Below are 26,582 nucleotides of genomic sequence, written 5' to 3' on the forward strand. Positions count from 1 at the left end.
TCCTGCAAGGACAGCTCCTGCCTGTGTCCCCAGCCAGCTCCACCACCCACCCTGGAGATGCCAAGTGCTGGGTGCAGCCCTGTGTGGGGCCCAGCTCCCTTTGCCCATTGCAGGCTCCTGCCCATGCATGTGCACTGTGACCCCCCCTCCTCAGCCCTTGCCCTCTCCAGCACTCAGGCCTGGTGCTCCTGCCCATCAGTACCCACACACTCTTGCTGGGTCCAGTTATTTTTTTATTTAAAACGATCATTATTTTTCACATTTAATCTCTTGTTTCTTTTGCTAGCAATGTACAGGCTCCTCCAAGGCGTCCTCACCCCATGCCCCACATGGCACTGGCACTGTGCCTGCAGCTGGTGGCCAAGGACGTGCCAAGGGAGGCAAGACGGAGGCAAGGCCAAACTCAACCAAGCAAATAGTGTTAAGGCAGCAACCACCCCTCCCCCTGCTCCCACCCCACCGCCACCCTCAGGGTGCCCCCAGTGGGGTTTGTGCCACCATTGACCACCGAAAGCCATGGGGCATGGGGACAGTGGCACACACAGGGTGGGGGCAGCTCTGCAATGGGAGGGTTTAGGGGATGCTCCACACCCCCAGTGCCAGCACCCACCTGGAACCTGGCAGTGGGGCAGGCACAAAGCCCTGGCCAGAGCATGGCTCTACCTTGGGGTGCCACCAGTGAGGTGAGCTGGGACCCAAAGGTGACACCATCCCTTCTTGCCCTGGTGGCAAAGGGCTGACCCCAGGCTGGCTCCTCCCCGGGGTGCCCCAGGGAAGGCAGCGCATGCACAGCACCACCACACCCCCCCCCCCCCGCCAGCCCCTGTCCTGTATGCCGTAAAAAAAATATGGTCTGAAAAATCTGAAAATAGAGCTCATCTCCCCCCAGGTTCCCCTATTGAAAATACTGTATTTTGTATCACAATCTAGAGCAGGTGGCATACAGGACTGGAGGGGACCAGGGGCACAGGGACAATGGAGAGGCTGTCCCTGCCCCAACAGAGTGGGGCCAGCACTGGCACTAGGTGCTGCCCATGGCAGGAGCCAGCCCTGGGCCTCCTGCTGAACCCATGCCAGGAGGCAGAAGGGGCAGCCAGGTCCAGGTGCTCCTGGAACAAAGAGGAACTGCTCACAGGTCCCTTGGCTGCTGCAGAACATGGGGCATGCAGGGGTGGGTGGTTGGGGTCTGTGTCATGGGTCTGGCCATCACCCCACCTCTGGGCACAGCTGCGGGTCACTGCAGGCTGGGGGTGCTGCTAGGCATGGTCCCTGGGGTGGGTGACAAGGCAGCAGGACCCTCTGCAGAAAGGAGGGGCACTGACAGCCCTGCTGCCACAGTCCATCGTCCCCCCACGAGCCCAGGCACCGCACCCACACCAAGCTGTGCTGCCTTGTCCTTCTATCCCAAGGCTACCCCACCACTCCCAGCTTCTAAAGCCATCCTTGGGTGCAGCAACCCCTCTCCCAGTCCCACCAGTGCCCCAACAATAAGAAACCAATGCAGGTGTCTACTGCACAGGGCTGAACACTAAGCTATGAGTAGCAAAGGGGAGAAAGAGGGGGGCACAACTTGCCACCACTGTAGCAGTGCCCTGCGGTGGGGTGGCAGGAGGCAGGGTGAGTGGCTCCGGGAGGAGGAACGTGGCTGGGGGCAGAGGGGGGAAACAGCTGGTGCCAGCATGTGAAATACCCTGTGAAACACCCCACCATCCCGCATGCCCCCTGCCTGGCCCCGGGCCCTGGCCAAGTGCCCAGTGCATGTGTGGCAAGACTGGGCAGGATGCTCCAGTGGGGAAACCCTGCCTTGGACAAGCAGGATATCAATGATGCCACCCCATTCGTGACAGAAATCAACCTGGGGTGAAGCACCAGACCCTGGTACTGGACTGCAAGCTACCCAAGGGCAAGTGCCAAGCCAAGGACAATGGAAACAAAGCAAAAGCCATATCCTTCCTCTGACCTTGCTGGGGCTAGGCCTGGGGTGGTGACAGTGCTGGGGGATGTCCCTGCAGCTGGGGTCCAAGGGGTGGGTACAAAGACAAGGCACCACTCACAAGGCCTCGTCTTTGCCACATGGCAGGCAGGGCTGGTGGCACTGGCGCTGACACATGTCCTTCTCTTCACAGTCTCCATCCATAGCACGTGCTGGCTGGGTGAGCTGGTGGCCCTGGCACCACACGGTGACACTGCCCCAGAGCTGAAGGGGACCAGCTGGCTGTGTTGGCTCATGGGGGTCAATGCACCATGTCATCCCTGGCACATGCCTCCAGCCACGACAGCTCTGCTCAGCAGGGCAGAGGGAAGAGGCTGAACAGGTCCGGTGGCTTCACAGCTGGGGGACGTGGCTGCACCGGGGTCTCAGCACAGAGTGTCCGTGTTGAAGGAGAGCTGAGCCTGAGGGCACGGAGCAGGCTTAGGAGCTGGCTGGGGACTGCTTGCTCTGCCCAGAACACCCAGTGCTGCTGGGGATCACCTGCCCCCCCGAGACCTCACTTGGGTCCATCCCTGGCCCCACCCCCAGATGAGGCCTGGTGCCGCAGCACCCATTCCTGGTGCCCAGCGCCCAGGGACACCCACATCTGGGGCAACCTCTCCTCACCCTCTCCTCCTCAAAGCTGATGAGGCCTTCATCATCGGTTTCCAGGTCCTCCTGCTCTTCCACCACAAGGGCCCGCAGCTCAGTGGGGGCAGCCCGAGGGCGCAGCAAGCTCAGCACACGCTCCAGGGGTGACTGCAAGGCGCAGCTTGGGCTCGTCTCCTGCTGCTCCAGGTTGTCACTTTGCTTCTTGGCAAAATTCACAAATACCTGGGGGCAGGGCCAGAAGAGTTAGGGCCACCCCTCACCTATGATCCGTGCCACTGGAGACGGGCCCCAGAGCATCCCACAGGCTGTGGCTACCACATGCTCCCACCTAGCTCCACCTCCCATCCCAAAGGCAGTTTCTGCCAGGCACTTTGGCACAGGCACCCCAGTGGGCATGGCCACCCTCCCTGGTTTCACATATCCAGCAGCCTGCGCCATCCCCAGTCTCACATTGTCCAGCGTGGTCTGGCTGACAGAATAGTCTTCAATGCCCAGCACGTCCACCACCTGCTCCATCTTGCTGAAGACCTGCGCCAGTGAGATCTGGTCCGACTTCAGCTGGTACTGGGCCTTGGTGTGGTGCCGCTCCTGTGGGACATGAGGTGACACCTGAGCCCCCTCTCCCTGACCCCTCCTGTCCCCTGCAGGGGTCCCACAGAGGTGTCCCTTGGAGGATGCCAGCTGCTTGTGCCCTGAGGCAGGGGCTGGCAGGGGACTGCACCACCATCACAGGGAGCTCACTTTGAGGACAGCCTCAGGGAAGTTGCGGTTGAAGAACCTCACCACCTCCTTGACGTTGAGGCTGGACTTGGTGCGCACGGTGATCATGTAGCCATCACCGAACCTGCACAGGGACAAGGGACCCCATGAGGACCCACCACCACCTGCACCTCGGTGGGGAAGGACCGCATGGAAGAGGACAATGCTCCCTGGCAGCTACTGCACCCACGAGGACAGTGCCAGGATGCTCCAAGTGAGCTCGTCCCCTGCTCACCCTCAAAGCAGCGCTCGCATACACGCTGACATCTCACCATGGGTGCCACACCACTACCTCTTCCCACAGTGCATGTGAATCCCCACTGGGCTCTTACCGGTTCTTCAGGTGCTGGATGCTGCCAAGACATTTGAGCCGCCCATTCACCATGATGGCCAGGCGGGTGCAGAGCGCCTCGCACTCCTCCATGCTGGGAGACAGAGCAGGCTTCAGCAGGGTGACATGGGGACACACAGTAGGGGACTCCCACACCTTTACCCTGGTGCTGTGGCTCCACCACAAGGGATAGCAGAAGGCAAGAGGGTGTCCCACGTTCCCTCTGCTGCCTGCCCAAGGGTCCAGAGACCTTCCCACCCCACAGCACCCAGGTGCCCAGAGGCACCACAGGCCCAGTCTGAAGCCCCCTGCACCTGTGAGATGTGAGCACCACGGAGCGCCCAGTTTTGATGACATCCAGGATGAGATTCCAGAGGAAGCGCCGTGCCTTGGGGTCCATCCCCGTGGTGGGTTCGTCCTGGGGGACAGACAGCATCCTCAAACATGCCAGCCCCTGGTACCCTGCCCTTCCCCCTCTGTCACACCATCCCACACCCCAGGACATGTGGTGGAGCTGGGGGCAAGCAGCTCCCACCCAGGGGCATTTCTCCACCCTGCGTAGTGCCAACCCCAGGGACAGGCGGGTGGGAGGAGGATCCCACAGGCAGGGTGGTGGAGGCCAGGGCGCACCAGGAAGATGAAGGCCGGGTATCCGATCAGTGCGATAGCTGTGGACAGCTTCCTCTTGTTGCCCCCGCTGTAGGTGCTGGCAGGTTTGTCCGCATACTTGGTCAGCTCCAGCTTCTTCAGGGCCCACTTAACCACCTGCAAGCACAGGGGTTGCTGCCATCACCTTGCCAAGGCCACGGGGCTGGCAGAGCTGGCAGCGGTTCCACAGTTGAGCTCCATGGCACAGGACAGCAGCCAAGGGGACCGCAAGCCATGTGCCAGCCAGGGGAGCCCCATGGAGCCCCCAGCACAGCCACGAGTGTTGGTAGGGACCTGCAAGTGTGTTTGCCTACCCCTGGTACCCCATATGTGCGTGCACCACCAGGATGGCTCTGCCATGAGGCACCAGCACCAGCTCAGGTCCCTGATGGAGGCTGGTGAGATTCCATCCTCGTGGCACAGCACCAGCCCATGTTGCCCACCCAGGCTCCTACCCGCTCCTCATCCTTCCAGGGAATGCCACGCAGGCGGGTGTAGAGCTCGAGGTGCTCCTGGGCTGTCAGCTCATCGAAGAGTGCATCAAACTGGGGGCAATAGCCCAAGCTCTGCTGGACCTGCAGGAGCTCCTTCAGGATGCTACGGGAAAGAAGGAAGGGGCCGTGGGGAGAAGAAATTGCTTTTCAGGAGCACCCCATTGCTCACCCCCACTTTCACATGCCTTTATACTGGAGCACCTTCTACCAGGTAACCCACAAGAGGAAGCCTGGGCTCAGAGGTGGTGTCCCTTGCCACCTCCCAGATGATGCTCAGCCCAGCAGGACATGCCTGCAGCTTCCCGAAGAGCCACATGGGCAGACTCACCCTTTTTCAGCCTGGGAGACCCCACCTCATGCCCAGGACAGCAGGCAATGCCCATCTCCCACCCAGCTCATGCTGCCCAACCTGTGCCCATTAATGAAGGCCTCTCCACCAGTGGTGCTCTCGTCCCCTGTCAGCATCTTGAAGGTGGTGGTCTTGCCCGCTCCATTGACACCCAGCAGCCCAAAGCACTCCCCGGGCCGCACGCCAACACACAGCCGGTCCACGGCCAGGATGCGCCCGATCTTGCGGGACTTGTACACCTATGGGGCAGGGGATGGGGACTCAGCCCACCCGGAGACACCTGTACCCCAGCCCCAAGGCTCTGAGGTGTCTCCTTGCATCCCTGGCACATCCCCCACCGTGGCTGCACCTTGGTGAGGTTCTCGATCTTCAGCATGTCATTGTCAGCATCGCCGCGCAGGACACGGTGCCGCTCGTTGGCCACGTCGATGTCGTCCTCAATTGGTTTGGTGGAGACGGGCACCCGCCTGCAGGGGGGCACAAGTGGGGATGAGTGTATGGGGGCTCCCGGCCGGAATCCCCGATCCCAGCTTGCACCCACAGAAGGGGCAGCCTGGAGCTGAAGGGCCCTGACAGCAAAGCACTTCCCATGGGTGTCCCTCCAGCCTACCCCCAGGGCCCAGCCACACTCACTGGGGTTTCCGGAAGAAGTTGTACTGGCACATGATGGTGATGAAGAAGCCGACAAAGCCTTCGATTGTCATGGCAACGAGCCCCCGCGTCACGATGTCCCATTCGAAGGGCGATTTCATCTTATCGAACTGCCCTGAGTGGGAGGAAGAGAAGAGAGCAGCTGGGGACACCCTACGGTGGGAATAACCCGGCTCCACGTCTTGAGCTGGTCTGTGACAATGACACTGTCCTGCTCTGTCCCCTTCCCCGCTGCAGCTGCCTGGTCACGAGGATTTCCATTCACAGCACATGGGCTGTTGAAATCATCTTCCAACTTTTCAGCCTCAGTAGGATGAATCAGCTGAGAGTTGGGATGGATTTGTCAGATCCCACCCTAAAACTGTCCCTCGTGCTGCCAGCAGCACCTGGATTATATATGGAAGCTGCTTGAGAAGCAGAGAGCAGCAGGAGCTTTTTGAGGCCAAGCTGAAGCTGTGAGTAGAAAAGGGCTCATTCTAGCTGGGCAGCACAGCCCTGCAAGCAAGAGACATCTGGAAGGAAAGAGCCTTTGCAGTCCCCATCCCTCATACTGCACAGCCCCACCACAGCCCCACCATGGGGCCACACCACAGCCCGCCCCCACCAGTTTGCAGCAGCAGCATACAGCTCTGCCAGGGCTGCTCTCCCTATAGGGCTGTTATTGATAGCCCAAGGAATCATTTTCATCATCACCAGCACTAGGCCATGATGACCAACTGCAACTCTCCCAGTCTAGTCCACAGCCCCTGGCTTTTTGTTCCTGTGTTCTGGGGCTCAGGACACCACACAGGGCAGGTGCAAGGGATGTGTGGGACCCTCCCCCACACCCAGCGCCACATGCCCTGTAGCAAAGAAGGGAAAGAACAAGAGGCCTTACCAATCTTGGCATAGTATTCGTTGATGTACTCATTATAGGCCATCTCCATCAAGCCATGACCCAGGTTGTAGTTAGGGAATACAAGGAAGCAACTCTTCAGGTAGCTGTTCACCACCTTCAGATCCTGTGAGGATGGGCAGAGAGGACACTACTATCAGAAATACCCCTGAGGGCTGTGAGAGCATGGCAGGGTCAGGATTCCCACCAAGATATGGTTCCACTTCCCTGGCAGTGTTAAGGCCAGGTAGGATGGGGCTTGGAGCAAGCTGCTCTAGTGGAGCAAGCTGCTCTCCTTTCAGTCCAAACCAGTCTGGGATTCTAGGATTCTACAATACAGCCTGGTCAGGTCCCACAGTGGACTCTGCTGGGAGCAGGAGTTTGGAGCAGAGACCCCCCGAGATGCCTCCCAGCCTGAGCTGTCCCACAACCTGATACCAGCTTCTCCCTTCCTGGTGGCCCCAGGCAGAGCTCTGAATCTCATACCTTGTCATGCTCAAAGAGCTGCAGCAGGAAGGTGGCAACAGTGGCTGTGATGCCGATGAAGAGATTGATGACAATGAGGAAGACGTAGGCAGAACTGGGCACCTCGAACCAGAAGGAGGCAGGGTACATGATGGGTGTGATGGACCAGCTGGGGAGGTGAGCAGCAGGAGCACACATCAGTGTGGCAGGAGAGGGAGAGGGCAGTGGCAACCTCAGGCTCACCCACCTCCCAGCACTGCCCTCCCTAGGCTCTCCCACCCCAGCCCTTGCAGCCCACCAGCTATGGGAGCTGCAGAATGTCAGCCAGATTAGCAGCACCAAGGCCAGATCCTGCCAATGCAGCCAGTGCAGATGAGGCACAGCAGGGACCTACCAGTGGATCCTGACCACCCCTCTAAGCAGCGTACCCATAGAGCAGGAAGAGTGAGAGGACGGCGGGGAAGTTGGTAGGAGAGGTATATGCTGGGAGGTCGAACACGAACAGGATGATGATGCAGCATGTGGCCGGCACCAGGTAGTTCAGCTGGAGAAGACAGGAACATCTGTGGCTGCTCAGCCACACACAGCCCTGGGGCCTCAGCCATGGGGTGGGACCATGCACCCTGCTCACCATGTCCCACACATAGTTGGCCAACCAGTAGATGACAGGGTCACAGCCACTCACAAACTGCAGGTGTTTGGCCTTGGTGGCCTTTTCAGCCACCAGGAACACCACAAAACTGGCTGGCACAAACGACATGGCCACGATGATAAAGATGGCAATCACCACGTCGGTACCTTGCAGGCTGCATGGGGAGCAAGGAGGAGAGCAGAGACCCCATCACCCTCAGCTGCCCAGAGAAGGACCACATGGTCCTGGGGTGGGACAGGGCACGGCACACAGACCCCCACGGCACAGCCACCCGGTCCCCTGCCATGCAGCTTGTAAGGCAGAAACCTCAGCACTGCCCTGCAACCCACGGTGAGGAGCATCTTCCCTCCCACGGAACAGCCGCCCTCCCTCCAACCCACTCCTTGGACCTACAGGTAATCCAGGGACAGGCTGGCACTCGTCTTGTTCATGGGGTGGTTGGTGACCGTGATGCCTGCAAGATGACCCAAGAAGAAACATGGGAATGTGAAGGCTGGCTCAGCGCAAAAAGTCTTGTCCCCAGCCTGCCTGGTCCTGGCTTTGAGCACGAGGACACGTTTTCTCCCTGCAGCTTGGCAGGAGCTGAGCTGTCTGAAGCCTCCAAGCACCTTGAGGCCAAGCCCTCCCTCACCAGCTGGCAGAGAGCATTCAGACAGACACTGCAAGTCCAGGTGCCTCCAGGCAGCACTCGGGGGCATTCTTCCCAGCCCAGACCGGAGAGATTTGCCTAGCCCAGGTATAGCCAAGATGTGTGACCTCCCTGCCCCAACTGGGCACTAGGCTGCTTGGTCCAAGGAGGGAACATTGCACTTTAGAGCCTGGTTGGACCATGCCCTAAAGCTGTTCCTCCCTTATCTGCCTCCCGGTCCTCACCATAGGCAGCAGGGTTGCCTTTGCTCTTGGGCAAGTTGGCTCGCAGGATGGCGTTGTTGAGCGCGTTGAGGTAGGTGGGCATGCTGTGATAGCCCTTGTTGTTGTAGAAAACCTGAAGCAGAGAAGAGTGGTGGGAGGTGGCAAGAGCTGGGCCCATGGCAACTGTGCAGGATGGGACAGCCACAGCACTTCCTGTGCTCCTGGCTGTGGGGACAGCAGGTCAATGCTGACCATGCTGGGCCAGACCTGCTGGGGCAGAAGCTGCAGAACAGTGTGGGGCAAGAGCCCCATCAGGTTCCTCAGTGGAGAGCACAGCTGTAGAGCAGGGTGAGGGGCTCCTGCTGTGCCCACAGCACTGCTGTCCCCTTCTCCTCCCCACCCAGCCGTGGCTGCCGCTGCCCTCCCATCCCCAGCCCCATGGCACAGTGTGGTTATACCTGGGCCGTTCTCCGCACAGCAATCTTGCGCACCGTGGCAGGAGCCCTGGCCCCAAAGGAGGCCGGGATGGATTTCTGGACGTTGCCAAAGGTGAGTGCCCCATACCTGTGGGACGAGGCACCATCAAAGAGCCATGGCCACTGTCCCCCACCTCCCGGAGTGGGGCCATGCTCCTGTCAGCACCCCAGGAAGGTGTTCCCCAGCCCCTCGGTCCCCCAGCCCTGTTCCATGGCCCAGGGCAGGCCCTCCCCGCCTCCCTCTTGCCTGTGCAGCCGGAAGCGGTCCGAGGTGTAGAGCAGGTACTCAGAGACGTTGCGCCCTGTGATGTCTGCCAGGATGTCCCCTGTCACCACCTTCATCTGTGGCGGGTGGCCCCCCACACCACTGGGACAGGAGAAGCCAGTTCCCTGCATGGAGCATGTGCACTTGATGGGCTCGTGGACAATGTGGGGCAGGGCAGGAGCTGAGGTCACGGTCTCTGAGGAGCAGAGAGGGCAGCTCACAGCCAGGCTCCTGTCTGCCTCATTGCCCAGGACAATGTCGGGCAAGAGGCTAAGCCAAGGGGTCCCAGCCAGGCAGGGAGTGAGGGAGTGCATGCTCTGAGCCAGCGAGAGCGCTTTTGTGTCCTGGTGACTGAGAAGGACCGAGATGGACATGGGGGAAAACTTCAGAGGGCAGAAACACTTCAGAGAGGAGTCATGAAGTGTGGCTGAAAAAGGCAATGGCACAGCGAGGGTGACACAAGGCTGTCCACAGGGCTCTCAAGGGTGTCACCATCCCAGGGAGTTCTACCAGCACTGCCAGGGCTGAACAGAGAGCAGTGCTCCATGGCCAGTACCAGCCCTGAGGCAGAAGTCCAGCCCAGCAATGCAGTGCTCTGCTATGGCCAGGCCCAACTGACAAGGATTCCTAGAGCCGCTTCTGTGGGGGAGATGCACCACCTCCTTGATGGAGTTGAATCCTAGGCCTGGACACACTTGAGTACCAAATGCAGGTGATACCTTTGACGGCAGAAGAGAAAGTTGTGGAGTTCCAGGCACGGAGCAGGTCCTCATCCATCGAGATGGGGTAATCAGAGGGAGCCGGGGATGGAGGCGGCGGCACGAAGTTGGAGAGCGGCAGGCCCTGGGTGAAGGAGTCAATGCACATGGCATCGAAGTACTTGGCTGCCAGCATCTTGGACTCATTGCTATTGAGGTTCTGCATGGGTTGGTCCAGTGTGTTGTTGAAGGGTGTCTTGAGAACACAGGTGGCCCCCACACCAGAGGGCAGGTGGAAAGTGTTCACCAGCTGCTGGGGGCTGGCATCAGGAGACAGCCTGATGCTGCAGGAGAGGAGCAAGAGACATGGGTCTCACCACCTTGGTCATCTTCTCATGGTATCTCAAGGCCTTGGCACTTATCATGGGCGGAACAGACATGGCTGAAGAGGCACACACAGCCCATGCCCAACATGAACTGAGCTGCTGATCTGTCAGCACCTCACCCAGAGACACCCTGGGGAGGATGTAGGCTGCTTTCTGTATGGGGACATGGAACACCAGGCTCTGCTCCAAGCCTGAGCCAGCCCTGCTGCAGGCTGCTCTCCCTGCTGCCCCCAACAGCAGTCACAGGGATGGAGATAGGGATGGGGCATGAGACACCAGGTCACCTGCAGGCAGCAGCTCTCACCGGTATTCACGCCGCTCCTCGTTGGCATAAGGAATGAAGTTGCCCTTCGGCTGGGTGTAGTTGTGGTACTGCGATGGCGAGAGGATGAGGGGTGGCAAGTCACCTGCAGGGACAAGGACATGAACCTGCTCACACCACTGCCCCCAGGCAGAGCAGCAGAGCATGGGCAAGCCTCATCCTTGCTCAGACCCAGCCACTGTCTGCACCAGCCACACTGGGGCAGGCAGAAAAGGCCACCAGCAGTCCCCGTTGTGTGGGGTTGACTCACACGCACCTATTTCAGGCACAGAGAGTGCCACCGTCATGGCCACGCAGACGAAGAAGGCGGGCAGGAGGATCTGCGAGAAGAGGGCCTTGGTGTTGCGCTTGGCACAGTGGAAGCGTTTGACGATCAGCCCGTGGAACTGGCGCAGCTTCAGCCAGGAGCCCTCCAGCTTGAAGCTCCCCTGCCCAGCCAGGTCGTGGTCCTCCACCTCCGCCTCTTGCTCTGAGAGGGGAAAAGGACATCAGCCCCCAGCATGGCCACTCCCACACCGGCTGTGTCCTTCAGGGAGCTGAGCTGGGCTCCAAGCTGGGTGCAGCCACCCCATGGGACAGGGCAGCACCCAACACTGATAGCCCCAGCAGCACTGGGACATGAAGTGAGGCAGCTGGCTGGCGGGTTCCTCTTGGCCCAAAATGGGAAATTTAGACAATAGGTTAAAAAAAAAACAACCAAAATTGGTGGTTTTGGCAGAACCCCTCCATTGTCCCATCCGCTCTCCCAACTGACAAGGGGTCAGCACAGTTGGGATGTGGGTGGGTGACCCAGTGAGGCAGTAGGCATGGGGTTGGAGTTCTGCTGTGGCACTGCCTTGGCTCTGCCTCCCACCACCCAAATCACAGCACTCAGAGCAGCCGTGGCCAGGGAAGCAGCAGAGCGTGCCCCTGAATTAACCATGACAAGACCCACTGGGATAACTCAGAAAAGGATTTGCAGACAAAACAGCAGCCTCCTGCTGCCTGCCTGCATCCTCCATCCTCCAGCAACCTCAGCAGCTGGGTAGGGAGAGTCCCAAGCCCAGGTCAGGGTACGGAGAGTGAAGCCAGTGGCTGGAAGATGACTCCATGCCCAAAGGCCAAGAGGAGACAAACCACCTGGGAGCCAGTGCAAGGAGCGAGCACGTTAGTAGGGTGTGTCTGCAAGGTGGCACTCGCGGCATTGAGGTGAGGGGCAGAGCTAACGCTGGCTGTGCCTGTGCACACCAGCTCCATGTTCTCAGCGCAGGTGCCCCATGCATACCCCACCAGTCTGGGAGTGAGAACTGGCGACAGGACCCGTTTCCAGCCCTCCCACCCAGGCTGCAGCTCTCAGGGTGCAATGCTGGTGGATGCACCATCAGATCCCATGCAGAGTCTCGCCACATCCCCCCCCAGACCAGGCACACCCATGTCCCCTGCCCAGCGGCACAGACAGGGGCTGGCACTGCTCTGGCCACCCTCCATGTCCCCGCCTCGCAGATGCCTGACGCTGGCCAGGCCCCGGCGGCACCAACCTTGCAGACTGATGTTATCGGGGTCCTGCCGGTTATCGAACAGCGGCGCGTAATCCCCAAAGAACTCAGAATAAGCCCCACCTTCATCACCCCGCACGGAGCCCACCGAGGAGGCTGAGCGCAGGGACGCCTGTGACTGTGCCAGCTTGGAGCATGTCACCAGGTTGCTGAGCTCCACCTCAGGCTTCTCCAGTACAGCTGCTTCGGCCAGGACCTCCCCGTTGGCCTCAGGCTTCGGGCCCACCTCGGGGGTGGGTGGCTGCAGAGTGTCCTTCTTGGACTCCTTCATGTCTGGAAAGAGGAAGCAGGTTGCCACTGGCCATGCCACCCCTTAAGCGTGGTACAGAGTAGGGATGGACCTGCTCTGCGAACACGTGGAGCAAAAGCTGGCTGCCCTGGGCTGGGATGGACTCCACTGGAGACCTCTCCTCCCCATGGGACAGGAGACTCCCAAGGCAGCCACACACAAGGGGACAGGAGCCACCAAGCACCTGCAAACGCTCATGGCCCCTCACCAGCCCCAGCAGCATCATATGCGTTCCCACTGCTCATACCAGCGTCACTGTTCTCCAGCGACTGGTCCTCCTCAGACACCTTCAGGAAGACCTCCTCCAATGTGGTGTCCATCAGCCCAAAACTGGTGAGGTCCAGTTCCTCCAGGCTCTGTTCCAAGTGCTGTGGAGGCAAAGAGCTGCGTAAGGAGGGCAGGAGGTGCCCACAGTGCCAGGGCCCCCAACAACTGCCTGTCTGCCCACCCTGCCAGCCCCAGTGGGTACCTGGAAGAGCCTCTCGAAGCACCCCTTCTTGACAGCCTCACTGGGCAGGACGTAGGAGAGCTCAGTGTTGGTGTCTGAGATGAGGAGGCAGGAGGCCACATACTTCTTGATGAACTGGGAGACACGAGGCTCAGAGCAGGGGCTGACAGAGCAGTGGGCCGGCGGGCTGTGCGGCTGGGCTGGCTCTGGGGCAGAGGGGCAGCACCGTTTGGTCACTACACAACTGGCCCCAACATCAGGACCCAACACATTCACCCTACACCCCAGTGCTGTGGGGGCTCCTCCAGCCTTCATCATCGGGTGCTGTGGTTTCCTGGCAGCCCAGCCTGCCCTGGGGATGGTGCTCTGCACTGCAGCCACACTGGACATCTCCAAGGGCAGCCCATGGGCCAGACAGAACCAAGCAGGGTCTAACCTGGGACCCAGACAGGAGAAATCAAGGCAGAGCAATGCTACCTTATACAGCCCTGCCTCGTCCCCCTCCACCCTCCATCTGGCCTGAGACTCAGGGAGGGAGCACTTGGGTGTGGACCTTTCGCTCCTCTCCTGGGGTGAAGAAGGACTGGTCCCACCTACGCCTTTAAACAGAGGGTCCCACTGCCCCCAGACCTGTGCCATTCCTGGTGTCTGACTGCTTCTTCACTACTGTCAGCTTGTAGCCATCACCGTATGTGCTCTTAAGGAAGAGCGGAGAGCCACAGCACTTGAGCTTGCCATGGGAGATGATGGCGATACGGTCACCCAGCAGGTCAGCCTCATCCATGTGGTGTGTGGAAAGCAGGATGGTCCTCCCTGACGGTGTCATAGAGCTTCAGTTGAGGGGCCAGGGCCACTGCAGCCAGAGGAGTGACGCTGGGCTCTGGCACCTCCACTCACCTGGCTTGTACTTGAGGATGAGGTCCCAGATGGCTCTGCGTGCATATGGGTCCACACCAGCTGTGGGCTCATCCAAGATAACGGCCCGTGACCCACCCACAAAGGCTATGGCCACTGAGAGCTTCCTCTTCATGCCCCCTGAGAGGGTCTGCACCAGAGAGTGACGTTTGTTGGACAGCTCCAGGTCCTCAATCATCCTGGGGACAGGGGAGAAGCACCAGGGATGCTGGGGGACCGTACTGGTGCCCAATGATGCCTCTTCCCTGCATGGCCCTCAGCTGCTGGGACAGCCCAGCTGCAGCCAGGCTACAACAGCACCTTCTGCTGGCTTCCACAGCCTGGTACCCCAGGTTTTGGAAAGCACTTGGTCAAGCTGCTCCAAGAGACAGCTCTGCTACCGGGTCATAGAATCACAGATCACCCACCATGGCTTTAGGCAGCAGGAAGGGGACCCACTCATGCAAAAGGAGCTGGAGGGTGCCTACTTGTCCATCTCCTTGCGGATCTCCTCCTCTGCCATGCTCTTGAGTTGCGAGTAGAACCAGAGGTGCTCTTCCACTGTCAGCCTGTCAAACAGCACATTGTGCTGCGGGCACATGCCCAGGTTCTTCCGGATCTCATCCATCTCTGTTCGGATATCATGGCCATAGATGGTAGCGGAGCCCGAGGTTGGAGGGAACAAGCCAGTGAGGATGGACCTGGAAGGATGGGAAAAGGCAACAATATGAGGAATCTTGGATTCCTCCAATTTCAATCCTAACCACCTCTAGGAGCATCTGCTGGGCTCAAGCAGAGCAAGTCAGTGCAGGGCCTGCTGCCTGTCCTTCATACTACCGCTACATCCACACCACTGCCTGCACAGCACTACCTGCCCACAGGCCCTGCCAGAACACAACACAGCACCTTCCCACCCACTGCAGCTGGCCAGAAGGATATGGCCCATGTCCACCCTGACGGGCACTCACATGGTGGTGGTTTTCCCTGCGCCGTTGTGCCCCAGGAAGGACACCACCTGGTTCTCATAGAGGTTGAGGCTCAGCTTGTTCAGCGCCAGCTTCTTGTCTGTCTTGTAGACCTTAGTGAGCTTGTCAATGCAGACAACCAAAGGGAGGTGGGTGGGCTCCTCCTCGATGCCGCGTGTCTCCTCTGCTGTGAAAGCGGGATGGTGAGGAGCTGGAGTGGGTCAGGAAGGATGAGCTTGGAGGAGGGATCCCCAAGGGATAAACCTTCATCCCACAGCAGCTGTGCTAGCTCATGGCCCCCTCCCCTCCTCATCTTGCCAGCTTCCCCTCATCCCATGCCACAAACAGCAGCTCCCAGACAGGCAGCAGTGCCTGGGTAAGGATCCTGCCCTTAGAAGGGCACAGGGGACACACAGGGCTCCATGACCACAGCAGAACCCTGTGCCACCCACTGCAGTCCCTGTCTGCCCTCACCCATCCTCCGGCTCTCCATGGCACAGGCCTGATCCTCCTCCATGATGCTGAGGCGGGTGGTGCGGGACCAGGGCCACGTCCATTCCCAGGTCTCCACTCGCCCGTTGCCCAGCCAGTAGGACTTCTGGAAGGGGAAGTACCAGGGCCGCGGCAAGCCAAACATACCTGCAATCACCCAGTGTGGTCAGGATAGCCCTGCACCCACGTCTGAGAGGCAGGACAGAGGTAAGGGCATGGGCCTGCACGTTTCCCAGCTCAGGGACATCACTGTGGGGTGGAGGCTACAGGTGCTTTGGCCAACTGTGCTCAGGGCAGTGCTGCTGGGCAGTGCAAGGAAGAAAGGTCTTTTGGGCTTTGGGGTGGGCTTGGCTCACACTTTGGTTTCATCAGAAACACAAGGAAGTAGGTGAGACCCCTGCCCAAGTCGACAATAAAGGGGACCTGTGCTCCATGTGGACACCTTGCTTTGCTACAGCTGGCCAGTGAACTGAGACATGCCACTGAAGATCTCCAAGGAACCTGCTGGTGTCACCAGGTCAGGGCATACGGGCAGGTGTCCCCAGCAGAACACACGCAGGGCACCCTGAAGGCACACTGTGCTGAATCCCACCATGTTAGGGCTGAGCAACACCGGCAACCAGCAGCCTCCCCAGCGAGGAGGCTCCTGTAAGATCAGAGGTGCCCTCATGCCCCACTGTGCACACCTACCTGGGTGCACAGCCTCAATGTACCATGTGAGCACCCCGTACACTACAGCATCCACGATCAGCATCATCATGGACAGGAGGAGGTTGAAGTCATCTCCTTCCACAGGCGACTGACTGAAGGTGTGCCACTGGATCCCCACACCAGCCACCTCATACAGTGCAAAGTACTTGGAGCCCAGCCCAAAGGCTGTGGTGGACATGAGGGACTGCAGAGAGGTGAAGAGAATGAAACATCAGCAGGAATCACAGGGCACTTCCAGAGGGACAGACTGGGGGAATTCCTGTCCAATGCTGCCTCACCCAGCCCCGTGGAGATGGTCCCTGCCCTGGGAGGCACCAAACTTTCTGGAGATGCCTCCAAAGCCCCTTGGGGAGTTGGTTCATTCAGGCAGAGGTTTGTACCCAGGGCAAAGCATGCCCCGAGCAGCTGCAGCCAACTCACCGCGATGCACTTCTCAAAGGCTGTGATCTTGTCGTGCGCCACCTCCTCCCGGATGGCCACATACATGTAGGGCACATAGCTGAGGAAATAGATGATGCCACCGCAGGCGGAGGCCAGCTTGGCCTTGGAGTAGAGCACAGATACCAGGAAGCTGCAGGGAGGACAGCATCACCTTGGGTCCTACCCCACCAGGGCTTTCCCCAAACCATCTGATTTTGGCAGTGTTGAGGTGACAAATCAGCCCCATGGCACAAGGACCCCAGCACTGCCCATGCCTCCTCACCCCACAGAGCGGAGCAGGCACTCACCAGAACATGATAGTGGCCACTGCGTAGATGGCAAGAAAAAGCCAGATGATGAGGACATCGCTGTGCATCAGGACCTTGCCATACTTCAGGATGGCCGTGAGTGCCGTGACTGAGATGGAGAGCTGGACAAAGCCAGTGATGAACCAAGCCACCCAATGCACCGCGTTGTTCAAACCCATCATCTTCATCACCTGCAGGGCCAAAACTGCTCAGTCGTGCTCTCCCCTACCCTGTGCACCCGGCTGCCTCACTTGCTGGGGCTGGGAGGAACGGGCAGCACTGAGGGGTCCCTGGGGGCTGGGGAGCGGGCAGGACACAGCACCCTGTGCCGGGGTGTCAACGGGATCAGCTCCCTCCAGCACTGAGCAGGGCTCATGCTGGGAACACTTGGAAGGACCAGCTCAGTCCAGTGATGTGAGATCTGAGCCCACCCCAGCTCACGCACCCCAGAGAATGGGGAAGGTGCCCAGGGACAGCACAGGATGTAGAGCTCAGAGATGGCAGCTTCTCCCCAGGGATCTCTCTCACCATCCCTACCTCTTTCAGGCGATGTTCCTTTTCTGTCACAATGTGTTGGATCATCATGGCCACTGAGTAGACCCAGGAGATCACCATGCACAAGGGCATCATATGCTCAATGACAAAGAGGAAGCTGTTGGGGTAGAGAGGGGAGAGCTGGATGGTGGCACCACAGAGATCTGGGGAGACCCTAGGGCACAGGGCAGAAGAGGGGCTCTCCCACTGCTCGGGGACAACCAGCCCTCCAGTCCAGCAGCTCCTCAGTACCCTGAAAGAGCTTCTCCAATGAGCCCATAGGACAATCTAGTGTCCTGGCTCTCAGGTCCTGGCAGGCATCAGCCCAGCACCCTGCGTACCCTGGTGTAGACAAGACACTATCCACCCTTCTGCCCTGGAAGGTTGGTGCATCTGGGACTTCTCCAGGTGCTTTCTCCACACCACTGTGTTCAATAACCACCAACAGATCCACATGCTATCCATTTACTCCACTCCTCTTGCTCTCCCAAGACTTTCAGCCTCCAAGACACCCTACAGCCATGAGTTCCTCACTTCACCTACTAACTGGGCAAAAAATCCTTCCCTTGTTTTCCTAGCCTGGTGGTCCAAGGAACAGTGTTTAACTGGTTGCTCATCATTCCCAATGTCACCAACCTCCCAGAAGCCCCCAAACTCCTTTTCTCCCAGCTGAGGTGTCCTGGCCTGCAAAGGAGAAGAGTGAACGTCCTGCCCTGCCGCATGGGTGCTACTCACTCGTCCCGGGTGTAACATGGGTACGGGAACATCTGCACATAGTTGCCAGGCTCCACCACGTCGTGGCCAACAAATGTATTGATGAGGGCACGCTCCATCATGTCTGAGAGGAGGAGCAGAGGCTGAGCTTAGCAGGCAGCGCAGGCAGGGGCTGCAGGCGGCTGTGGCAGGGAACTGGCACTCACCCTGGATCCAGACAAAGCCATAGAGGAAGTAGAAGCGGCCACCAGTATTGGGGCCAGGCCGCCAGTATGCCCGCCGGATCTCGTTGGTCTTCTCCGTGAAGCTGGAGTTCTGCCGGATCTTGTACATGACGTGGGGAGGCAGCGACCCGTCCCTGTTGGTCTGGAAGATGACACCTGCAGTGGGAGAGGCAGGGAGGCCACTGGCACCACGAGACACAGCCACTGCAGTCATAGGCAGGGACATGCAGAGGTTCAGCATGTCCCAAGCAAGGGCATCACAAGGGCTGCCATGGGTTAGGTGGGGTGGGCATGGTCCTGGCTTGGGTTACAAGGGCACGCAGGCAGCAAGCAGTGACAGTGGAAAACCAAGGACAGCAGCAGGGTGCTGTGCCCAGCAGGGCTCAGCCAGGGCAGAGGATGGGTACAGTGAGATGCTAGGTCTGCTCATCCACGCAATGCATGCGCAAGGGAGCACCTCACAGACCCAGTGGCCCCAGCTCACAGCACAGCTGGAAAAGGACACAGCTTCAGGGATGCCTATGAACGGGCTGGTTCCTGGGGACATACTGGCAAAGACTGTGACGTTGTCCTGGTAGGCCTGGTTCAGTGTGTAGTTGACGATGCTCTCCTCATCTGGGAAGCCTTTGAAGATGTCCACACTGACCTAGCGGGAGGGAAAGGCTGGTGAGAACCCACTGCTCCTGACGGTCTAGCAAATGGACCCTTGCAGACAGTGCAGCATGTGCACCTGCAGCCACTCCATGAGCCCCTGAACCAAATGGTGGATGGGCACCTCTGCAAATTACATCTATCCTAAGGCACATGGCACTACTGAAGCCACTGTCTCCTCCAGGACTCGTCCCCCATGGCTTTAAGATAGTCTGAGCAGACCTAACCCTCTTCAGCCCCACAGAGCATGGCTGTGGGCAGTGGGTCCTGCTCTGGCACCCATGTTCCCACAGGGCACAACCTCACCTTGGCCATGAAGTGGACCCAGCCACAGGCAGCATTGTCGATGGTGTCCAGCTGCTGGAGCAGGACACTGGCATTGGGCAAGGAGAAGTTGCCGTTGAGGAAGTTGTGGAGAACATCACTGTCAGAGACGTTCAGGATCTCTGGGTGCTTGTGTAGGTCAGCAGTGAACTGGGACAGAGACACAGAAGGGAGACATTGGGACACACCCTGCCTCTCAGTGCCCTGTCCTTCCTATGGGCACAGGCAGGACCCAACACTCCTGGGAATGGGGGAAGCAGCATCCACCCCAGCATCCACCAGGGCATCAGCCTGGTCCTCACAAGAGCAGGGTGGGCACCCAGGACCACCCAAGAGCTTCACATGAAGAAGCTATGAGGTGCCTTGGGGCAGGACACCCCACTCCCACCCACTTCCCAAGCCCAGGCTGGCTCAGTCCCCACTGCACCTTCCTACCTGCTGGAGCCAGCGGATGCGCCTCTGCAGCCTGCCCTCCTCCAGGTAGGCACGGATCTCAGGGGAGATGTTCAGCCATGCTTTGGCATAGTGGGTGACGTTGCCCACAAAGGCAAAAGTCTCGTTGGCCTGGAAGGGAGGAAGGTCACACAATGGGAGCAGGCAGGAGGTCCCCTGCTTTCTGGGATGACCAGCAGCATGGAGGCAGCTGCCCCAAGGGCCAGGGCAGCTGCTTGCTTCTGGCCCCACTGAGCCTGCTTGGGCACATGAGGGGCTATTGGGAGAGGAAGGACAGAAGCCCTGGCCTCTGCACCCTCACCTTCAGGATGACCTTATCCACTTCAGTGCCCACAGGCGCATACAGGATTTTGGGGTTGCTGGTCATCAGGTGCACGAGGAGGCCCAGGTTCCGCTGCTCCTTGCTGGTGAAGCCCAGTGAGCTCATGTTGCCCTGCTTCAGCGCCTCAGGCTCGATTGTCCTGTGAAAGTGGCTCAGGCTGCCAACGCCGCTCCCCAGCACCCCTTACTGCAGGCAGCTCCCACCCCTACCTGGGAGGGGACTCCCCACTCAATCCCATGCCAGCGCAGTGGTGCCCAGCACAGGGAGCTTCCCCCGCGCACCGCACAAGGATGCAGTGCAGCATCCATCTACCATGTGCTCATCAAGGGGTGACTGGGGCCCTCAACCACGCTTCCACACCCCTGTCCCAGTCAGATCCAGCTGCTCCATCCCCCAGGGTTCGTACCGGTTGTTGCCGCAGAGGATGGGCTGCAGCCCAGCCCAGAGCTGCACAAATGCCGAAAACTGTCCCTGGGGGTTCTCACCCCCAGCTGGGCTCCCACCGGCACCCTCCTCCGCTGTGGTGTTGCTGGCTGTGGCATTAGCAGTGGCCCAGCCAGTGCTGTTGGCAGTGGGTGGCGGGGCCTTGCTGGCACAGGCTCCCCTGGGCAACAGCTTGGCCAGTGCCGAGAGGATGTTCACATCACGAAGAACCTTCTCCATCTCTACCAGGTCCTCGAGGAGGGCATGGAGGCGGTGCTGGGCAGTCGTGCTGTTCACCTCATCCAGCTTCAGCTGCAAGAAAGGGGTAAGCCATGGCTGGGTGACACGGGGAATACCAAGCAGTAGCATGTCCCGTTTCTTAAATCAAGCTGGGGCCCCACACTCAGTGCTGTGCACCCATGGTTATCACACAGCAGGAGTGCACGGAAATGCTGGCATGGTCTTGCTGGGGACAGAAGATCTCAGGCAGGAGAGGTGGCCACAAGGGACATGTCAGACTCAGGTGGGACAAAGAGGGGGACCTCAGAGCCAGCCCTGGGGAGCTGTGCCACCAGGGACACTGCCAGTCCAAAGGAGAGGACCCTGCACAGACATGCTTGGAGGATGCTGGGGACACCCAAGCCTATCCATTGGGCAGCACATGAGCAGGTGCCAGGAGGGGAATCATTTGGGGTCCTGCTGTGGGACTGGGCAGTGGGTGCCCATGTGGGGGAAAGGGGTGATCAGGAGGGACTGAGCCATGTAAGAAAGCCACACATCCCTGGCGAGGGGGGAAACCCAGCCCAGGCCATGTCCCTGTCACAACCCACCCTGCGCCTGTCAGGAAGCACATCCCACAGCCCCGCGCTCACCCTGCTGACGATCCTGGGGGTGTCCAGCTGGTCCCGCAGCTCAGCTGCGAACTGGGTGAAGCGGTCGCGGCGGGCAGCACGGCTGCCGTTGCAGGCCAGCATGCGGTACGCCTGCAGCACCGGCTGCTGCGCCGGGCCCACGCGCAGGAGGCGCCGCAGCCCTGCAGGGCTCCGCTCACACGTCAGCTGCTCCAGCACCGGCCCCGTGAAGAGGACACCCTGCGGGACATGGAGCCATGCGGGCACTGCGCAGGCTGCAGGGCCCCGGCACAGCGCCCGCCCCATGAGCTGCTCACCTCCATCTCTGTGACGAGGGCCTGGGGATTGTTGGAGGCAGTGGGTGCCGGTGTGGCAAGACCCAGGGCCCGGGAGAGCAGGCGCAGCAGTGCTGGGCGGCGTGGGGCTGCGGCAGGGTCCCGCAGCGCCCTGTGCACCAGCCCCTCCCGCAGGCTTCTCCAGCTGCCTGGCAGACTCTGCTGCAAGAGGAGTGGCTGGTGGGGGGGGGGCCCTGGGGTCCCCCTCCATGTGTCCCCACTAGGCACAAGGGAATGGCCCTACAGCACCCATGTCCACAGTCTCCATGGAGAGGAGAAGAAAGAGGGATATGCAGATGGGGGGAGCATGGATTCTCTGCACCCTAACCAAGGGAGGGAACAATCTCCCTCACTTCCTCCACATTCACCATCCCATTCGCACTGCAATGGGAAACTGAGGCACAGGCACTGATGTGCCTCAAAGCACTGGGGAACCAGTGGCAGCAACAGGACAAGACTCAGCCATCTCTGCAGCTGCTCTGGCCACCTGACAGAGTCCCATCACATCCCCCTTGCTGGGATGGACACCCCCGGATCACCCTGTGGTGGGACATGGAGGATGAGCTCTACCCCACCATATCCCCCATGCATGGCACTGCTCCTCACCTCCAGACGTGTCATCTTCTCACTGGCACCAAACCCATCCCACAGGTCTCGCTCCCAGGTCTCATCGGACACCAAGGGAAAGGAACCGAAAAACAGGCGATAGACCTGCACCAGGGGTGGGAGCAGGGCTGCCAAGCATGCAGGAGCACAGGCACCCACCTGCGCAGCCATGCCCTGGCATGGTGGGGTGGCAGCACAGGACAAGTCCTGCTGGGTGCCCTTGGACTCCCACCCTGCAGGTCTGGTGCTCAGAGTGGTCTGGGTCAGGATATGCTCATCGGCTGGGGCAGTGCAGAGCCCTGCTGGGCAGTCCCTGCCTCCCACAGGTTGTCACCCACCTCCCGCAGGTCAACGCTGGAGCCCAGGAGCAGCTCGGCTGTGCTGTTGGGCAGGGACAGGTTCTGTGTCAGGAAGTGGTGCAGCTCGCCCCGGTCCTTGGCTGCCCATGCCAGTGTGAAGTTGGATCCTGTCAAGGAACAAGGAACAGGACAGGGCAGTCAGAGCAGCCCCCCAGCATCAGGGACATAGCACAGTCCCATGGGGGGACACATCACAGCTGGCCCTGCGTGACACACTATGTGCCCTGGGATGAGGCACTGCCCACATGCCATCACATTGCTGGTTGCCTGGTGGATGGGCATCTCCATCCCTGCCTGCACAGGCAGCAAGGGGCAGGCAGGACACAGCCTACCTGCTGGGTTGCTGAAGTGGGTCTCCATGGAGCTGGGCTCACTGCTGCTGAGAGCTTCCAAATGTCTGCGCAGCGACTCCAGCTCCTCCTCCAGCCCCGGGTGCTCTGGGTCGAAGAGGCTACTCTGCTCCACTGCTTCACTGAGGTGCTCCAGCAGCTGTGTCACCCTGCAGGAGCCCAGCACCACTGCAGCTTCAGGGACAGGGACAGAGGGATGGGAACACCTTCCAGAGTCCCTCGGGTTCACAAGGCAGTGGTGCCACCTGCCACAGGCACTGCTGCCATGGAGTTGCCCTTGCCAAATCCACCGTGCCAGGGGCACGAAGCAGAGCCCACAGGTGTTCCCCAAGGGCCACCATCCTCCTCCCAGCACCAGGCACCCAGGAGCCGAGGGGGGAACAGGCTGAGGTGTCCCCTGCAGCCCAAGGACACGGTGCTCTGCACCCAAACACTATGGGGGACACAGACTTATGGCTCGCCTGTAGTGGGGCAGTGCCAGCGTGGGAGGGGACAGGCTGTGCGCAGGAGCGTGCCGGGGGAGGAGGAGGCGCGGTGAGGGCACGACTCACGTGGAGTTGGAATACTGCAGGAAGCCGAACTCGTCGCGCTGGCCATCGGGGCACAGGGACTGCATGACGGGCAGGATCCCGGCCGAGGTGAGCGGTGCCGCCGTGTAGAAAGCTGGAGCCAGCAAGAGTGCGGAAGAGGCCAGGGAAGGTGCGGCCAGGGCAGGAAGGGAGGTAGGGCAGGAAGGGAGGTAGGGCAGCAGGGAGGAGGCAGAGGGGAAGCAAGGGGCCACCAGAGAGACAGACACTCAGTTCAAAGAGGAGCTGGGCCCTGCGAGCTCCGCGGGAGGTTGACGGCCAAGGTCACAAGGCTGCAGCATTGCCACAAGGCCGGCCCTGGCTGGTGGCCCTGGGGCTGTGGGCAGCTCTTGCACGGTGGCTCCTGCCCCTGCTCACTCCCCCCTCGTGACAGGTCCCTGCTGCCCCAGGACAATGCTGGTTCTGCTGCTTGCCCCAAGACGGCTGCCAACCTCCCCCGGCCTCTTGGCCCCTCTTGTTAGTAACCTCCGAGGCACCACCAGGTCTCCAGAGGAAGAGAAGGAAGAACACAAGGAACAGAAGAGTTGTCACCCACAGCCCTGAGAGCACCCGACCTCCCCCCATCCGGCTGCTGGAGATGTGTGGACATGGAAACACAGTGGGGAGAGATGGACAAAATGAGGAGCAGCAAGGAGACAGCAAACCTTCCCCCCCTTCACTAGTGCCAAGCCATCATCCCTGCTGGGGTCATTCCATGGAGGGTAAGCCCAGGAGGGTCCTGTCCAAAGGGGACCACAGGTTGTCACTGGGCAGTACAGGGTAGGGACCCTGCTCTTGCACCCCGGCCGGTGGCCCCATGGTTAAGAGGCAGGTCAGTGCTGTTAGCACAGCTGTGGCGGTCAGGGGCTGGTGAAGATGGGCTTCTGGCATGAACAGGGCCAGCAGCTTGCTGGGGGGGAAGTGTAGACAGTTGGTGGCCGTGCCACACTTTGGTGACAAAGCCAGCGCACGGATGGAATGTTGCTGGCCTCCAGGGTCCCGGTAGTGCCATGTCCCAGCTGCAAGGCACCAGAAAAGGGATGGTGGTGGTGCAAGGGTGGAAGCCAACTCCAGACTCTTAGGGACCAGCCTGGGGAAGACTTAGGTGCCAGCACCCAGCAGGGTCTGCCCCAGAAGGGAGGCAAGAAAACAGGGTAGGACAAGCCTCCACCTGGCCTGGAGAGCCCTCTGCAGGCAAGGAGACTGGCTAAATTGCCACCAGTAGCCTTAGCATGGGAGAACCTGGCACCACCAGCCTGGTGGGGACACCACCATGGGCCACTCCTGGCTGGGCAGCCCCCAGTGCCCAAGCTCATCTTCACCAGCCACAGAGGAAGGCGATGAGATTACAGAGGTGTGCATTAGGCCAGAGTGAGTTGATCCAAACTAGGCTCTTTCTCCCCAGAATACGTGGCTGGCACAGACAGGGAAGGGGGGGAGGCACCCACCCACCCCACCAACTTACAGACTGGCGCATGCAGTAGAGACATGGAGGGCAGGCAGGCAGGGTAGATGGTAGGAAAGAAAAAGAAAACGTGAGCAAAAAGAAAAACCAACCCAAAACCAGCACACAACAGAGCACACGTCAGTGCCGGGCAGGGGCAGGACAGCACCCGCCACTGCCGGCAGGCAGACCCGTGGTCAGCCTGGGCTCTCCCTCGCCGGCTGCGCTGAAACACAGGCTTGGGCCAGTGTTATGTTGGGTCACCACCACAGCAGCTCCCACTGGCCCCACCATGCCACTAGTGCAAGGGCACCCGCCAGGATGGGCATCCCCCAGGGATTCTCAATGCCCCATGGAGCCATGGCAAGTCAGCAGCCCACAGGCACCAGAAGGCACAGCCCAGCCAGAGCTCCGGGTACACACCTCCAGGAGCACGCTGGTCCCAACCTTGTGAGTGCCCCAGCTAGGCAAATGGCTCCATGCAGTACGTGCCCCCCGGCACCGTGAGGAGCTGGGAACCCTTCCCAGCACCACCCCACCACTCCTTGAGCACTCAGGGGTACTGCAGCTGTCCCAGCACCATCCAGCTCCAACTTCCCCTTTCCCCCCCTGAACACCCCTATTGATGGTAGCCCTGGTTGGTGCTGGCACCCCCAGGGTGGCACCCACGGATGGGATGCGTCTGGCTCTCCAACGCCCCTGCATCTGCCCCACCAGCCCTCAGCTGCAGCCCCTGCCCAGCAATGTGTCCCGCAGAAGACCCATCTGGGTCCTTCCAGCTGTTGCGTGTCCCCCCCATCCCCAGGCTGTCCCTGGGGGGCTGCAGCAGCTCCCCAGAGACTCAGGGTGGCCCCAAGTATGAGTGCTCTGATCACCACGCTGCTGACACCCACCTTCCTTCACAGGGATGGTTGGCTTCTTCTGCCGCAGCCCCAGGAGGATGAAGAAGAGCACCAGGGGGATGAAGATCTCAAAGGTCAGCACCCACTGGGGAACACAGAATCACAGAATGGTTTGGGTTGGAAGGGACATTAAAGATCATCCAGTTCCAATTCCCCTGGGTTACACAAAGCAGAGGGATCGTGATGCTTGAAGACAGGACCCACCTACCAAGAAGGAGCACGGATAGGATGGGATGCCTGCACAGGGCAGCACCATGTCCACATCTTGCAGGTGGCTGCTGTCACTGTCGAAGCTCAGCAAGAGACAAAAGGGTCCCTGGGCACCCCAGGATTTCCTGCTTGCCCCTGCCTGCACCCTGCCTGCTCCATCCTGCCCAGGCGCACCTCAGGACAGGAGAGGGTATCACTGCGGGATACCTACTCCATCAATATGAACAGCGTGCTGGGGCTCAAGCCCAACCCCAGCAGGCCACCATAGCCAGGGCTGCCATGGGGAGGTTACCCCAAGTCCTTATGGCTGGCAAAGAGCAGTAGGCCCTCATGCTGGCAGTGCCCCCACAGTCAGTACTTGCCTGCCATGATGTCCCCCTGCCACCTGTGCCACCGCCAAGTACCACCCAGGGACTGTGTAGGGGACAGACCCCAACCGCGCCATG

General features: G+C 60.1%; 1 protein-coding gene across 6 annotated transcripts in view; it reads right to left on the reverse strand.

Annotated features, from left to right (window-relative positions):
• Positions 1-492: 492 nt before the first annotated feature.
• The window catches only part of ABCA2 (ATP binding cassette subfamily A member 2), a 32,019-nt gene continuing 5,929 nt past the window's right edge, over positions 493-26,582 (reverse strand). Inside the window, exons 1-49 of one of the 6 annotated variants that reach the window (XM_062615967.1) lie at positions 25,918-26,011; positions 24,752-25,048; positions 23,566-23,677; positions 22,997-23,163; positions 22,644-22,771; positions 22,306-22,410; positions 21,682-21,861; positions 21,386-21,604; positions 20,497-20,825; positions 20,070-20,229; positions 19,751-19,879; positions 19,298-19,465; positions 18,890-18,986; positions 18,323-18,496; positions 18,138-18,240; positions 17,406-17,520; positions 16,869-17,059; positions 16,561-16,711; positions 16,120-16,324; positions 15,412-15,576; positions 14,941-15,124; positions 14,461-14,673; positions 13,976-14,172; positions 13,709-13,891; positions 13,100-13,284; positions 12,878-12,998; positions 12,324-12,614; positions 11,063-11,275; positions 10,789-10,891; positions 10,120-10,442; positions 9,383-9,596; positions 9,118-9,223; positions 8,681-8,792; positions 8,201-8,261; positions 7,787-7,961; positions 7,584-7,699; positions 7,177-7,324; positions 6,694-6,817; positions 5,799-5,931; positions 5,515-5,632; positions 5,226-5,404; positions 4,778-4,919; positions 4,305-4,439; positions 3,989-4,092; positions 3,676-3,768; positions 3,326-3,428; positions 3,035-3,172; positions 2,600-2,806; positions 493-2,394 (exon numbers count right to left, since the gene is read on the reverse strand). In XM_062615967.1, coding sequence (XP_062471951.1) covers positions 2,359-2,394; positions 2,600-2,806; positions 3,035-3,172; positions 3,326-3,428; positions 3,676-3,768; positions 3,989-4,092; positions 4,305-4,439; positions 4,778-4,919; positions 5,226-5,404; positions 5,515-5,632; positions 5,799-5,931; positions 6,694-6,817; positions 7,177-7,324; positions 7,584-7,699; positions 7,787-7,961; positions 8,201-8,261; positions 8,681-8,792; positions 9,118-9,223; positions 9,383-9,596; positions 10,120-10,442; positions 10,789-10,891; positions 11,063-11,275; positions 12,324-12,614; positions 12,878-12,998; positions 13,100-13,284; positions 13,709-13,891; positions 13,976-14,172; positions 14,461-14,673; positions 14,941-15,124; positions 15,412-15,576; positions 16,120-16,324; positions 16,561-16,711; positions 16,869-17,059; positions 17,406-17,520; positions 18,138-18,240; positions 18,323-18,496; positions 18,890-18,986; positions 19,298-19,465; positions 19,751-19,879; positions 20,070-20,229; positions 20,497-20,825; positions 21,386-21,604; positions 21,682-21,861; positions 22,306-22,410; positions 22,644-22,771; positions 22,997-23,163; positions 23,566-23,677; positions 24,752-24,896 — 7,500 coding nt within the window. In that variant the 5' untranslated portion in view covers positions 24,897-25,048; positions 25,918-26,011 and the 3' untranslated portion in view covers positions 493-2,358. Of the gene's footprint in view, positions 2,395-2,599; positions 2,807-3,034; positions 3,173-3,325; positions 3,429-3,675; positions 3,769-3,988; positions 4,093-4,304; positions 4,440-4,777; positions 4,920-5,225; positions 5,405-5,514; positions 5,633-5,798; positions 5,932-6,693; positions 6,818-7,176; positions 7,325-7,583; positions 7,700-7,786; positions 7,962-8,200; positions 8,262-8,680; positions 8,793-9,117; positions 9,224-9,382; positions 9,597-10,119; positions 10,443-10,788; positions 10,892-11,062; positions 11,276-12,323; positions 12,615-12,877; positions 12,999-13,099; positions 13,285-13,708; positions 13,892-13,975; positions 14,173-14,460; positions 14,674-14,940; positions 15,125-15,411; positions 15,577-16,119; positions 16,325-16,560; positions 16,712-16,868; positions 17,060-17,405; positions 17,521-18,137; positions 18,241-18,322; positions 18,497-18,889; positions 18,987-19,297; positions 19,466-19,750; positions 19,880-20,069; positions 20,230-20,496; positions 20,826-21,385; positions 21,605-21,681; positions 21,862-22,305; positions 22,411-22,643; positions 22,772-22,996; positions 23,189-23,565; positions 23,678-24,751; positions 25,049-25,917; positions 26,012-26,582 lie in introns of those variants that run through there. The other 5 variants (XM_062615966.1, XM_062615965.1, XM_062615968.1 and 2 more) reach the window with 5 other exon arrangements.

Source organism: Pezoporus occidentalis, unplaced genomic scaffold (genome assembly GCF_034315485.1).
Source record: "Pezoporus occidentalis ecotype Australia unplaced genomic scaffold, CSIRO_AGI_Poc_V1 ctg187, whole genome shotgun sequence".
Classification (NCBI taxonomy): domain Eukaryota; kingdom Metazoa; phylum Chordata; class Aves; order Psittaciformes; family Psittacidae; genus Pezoporus; species Pezoporus occidentalis.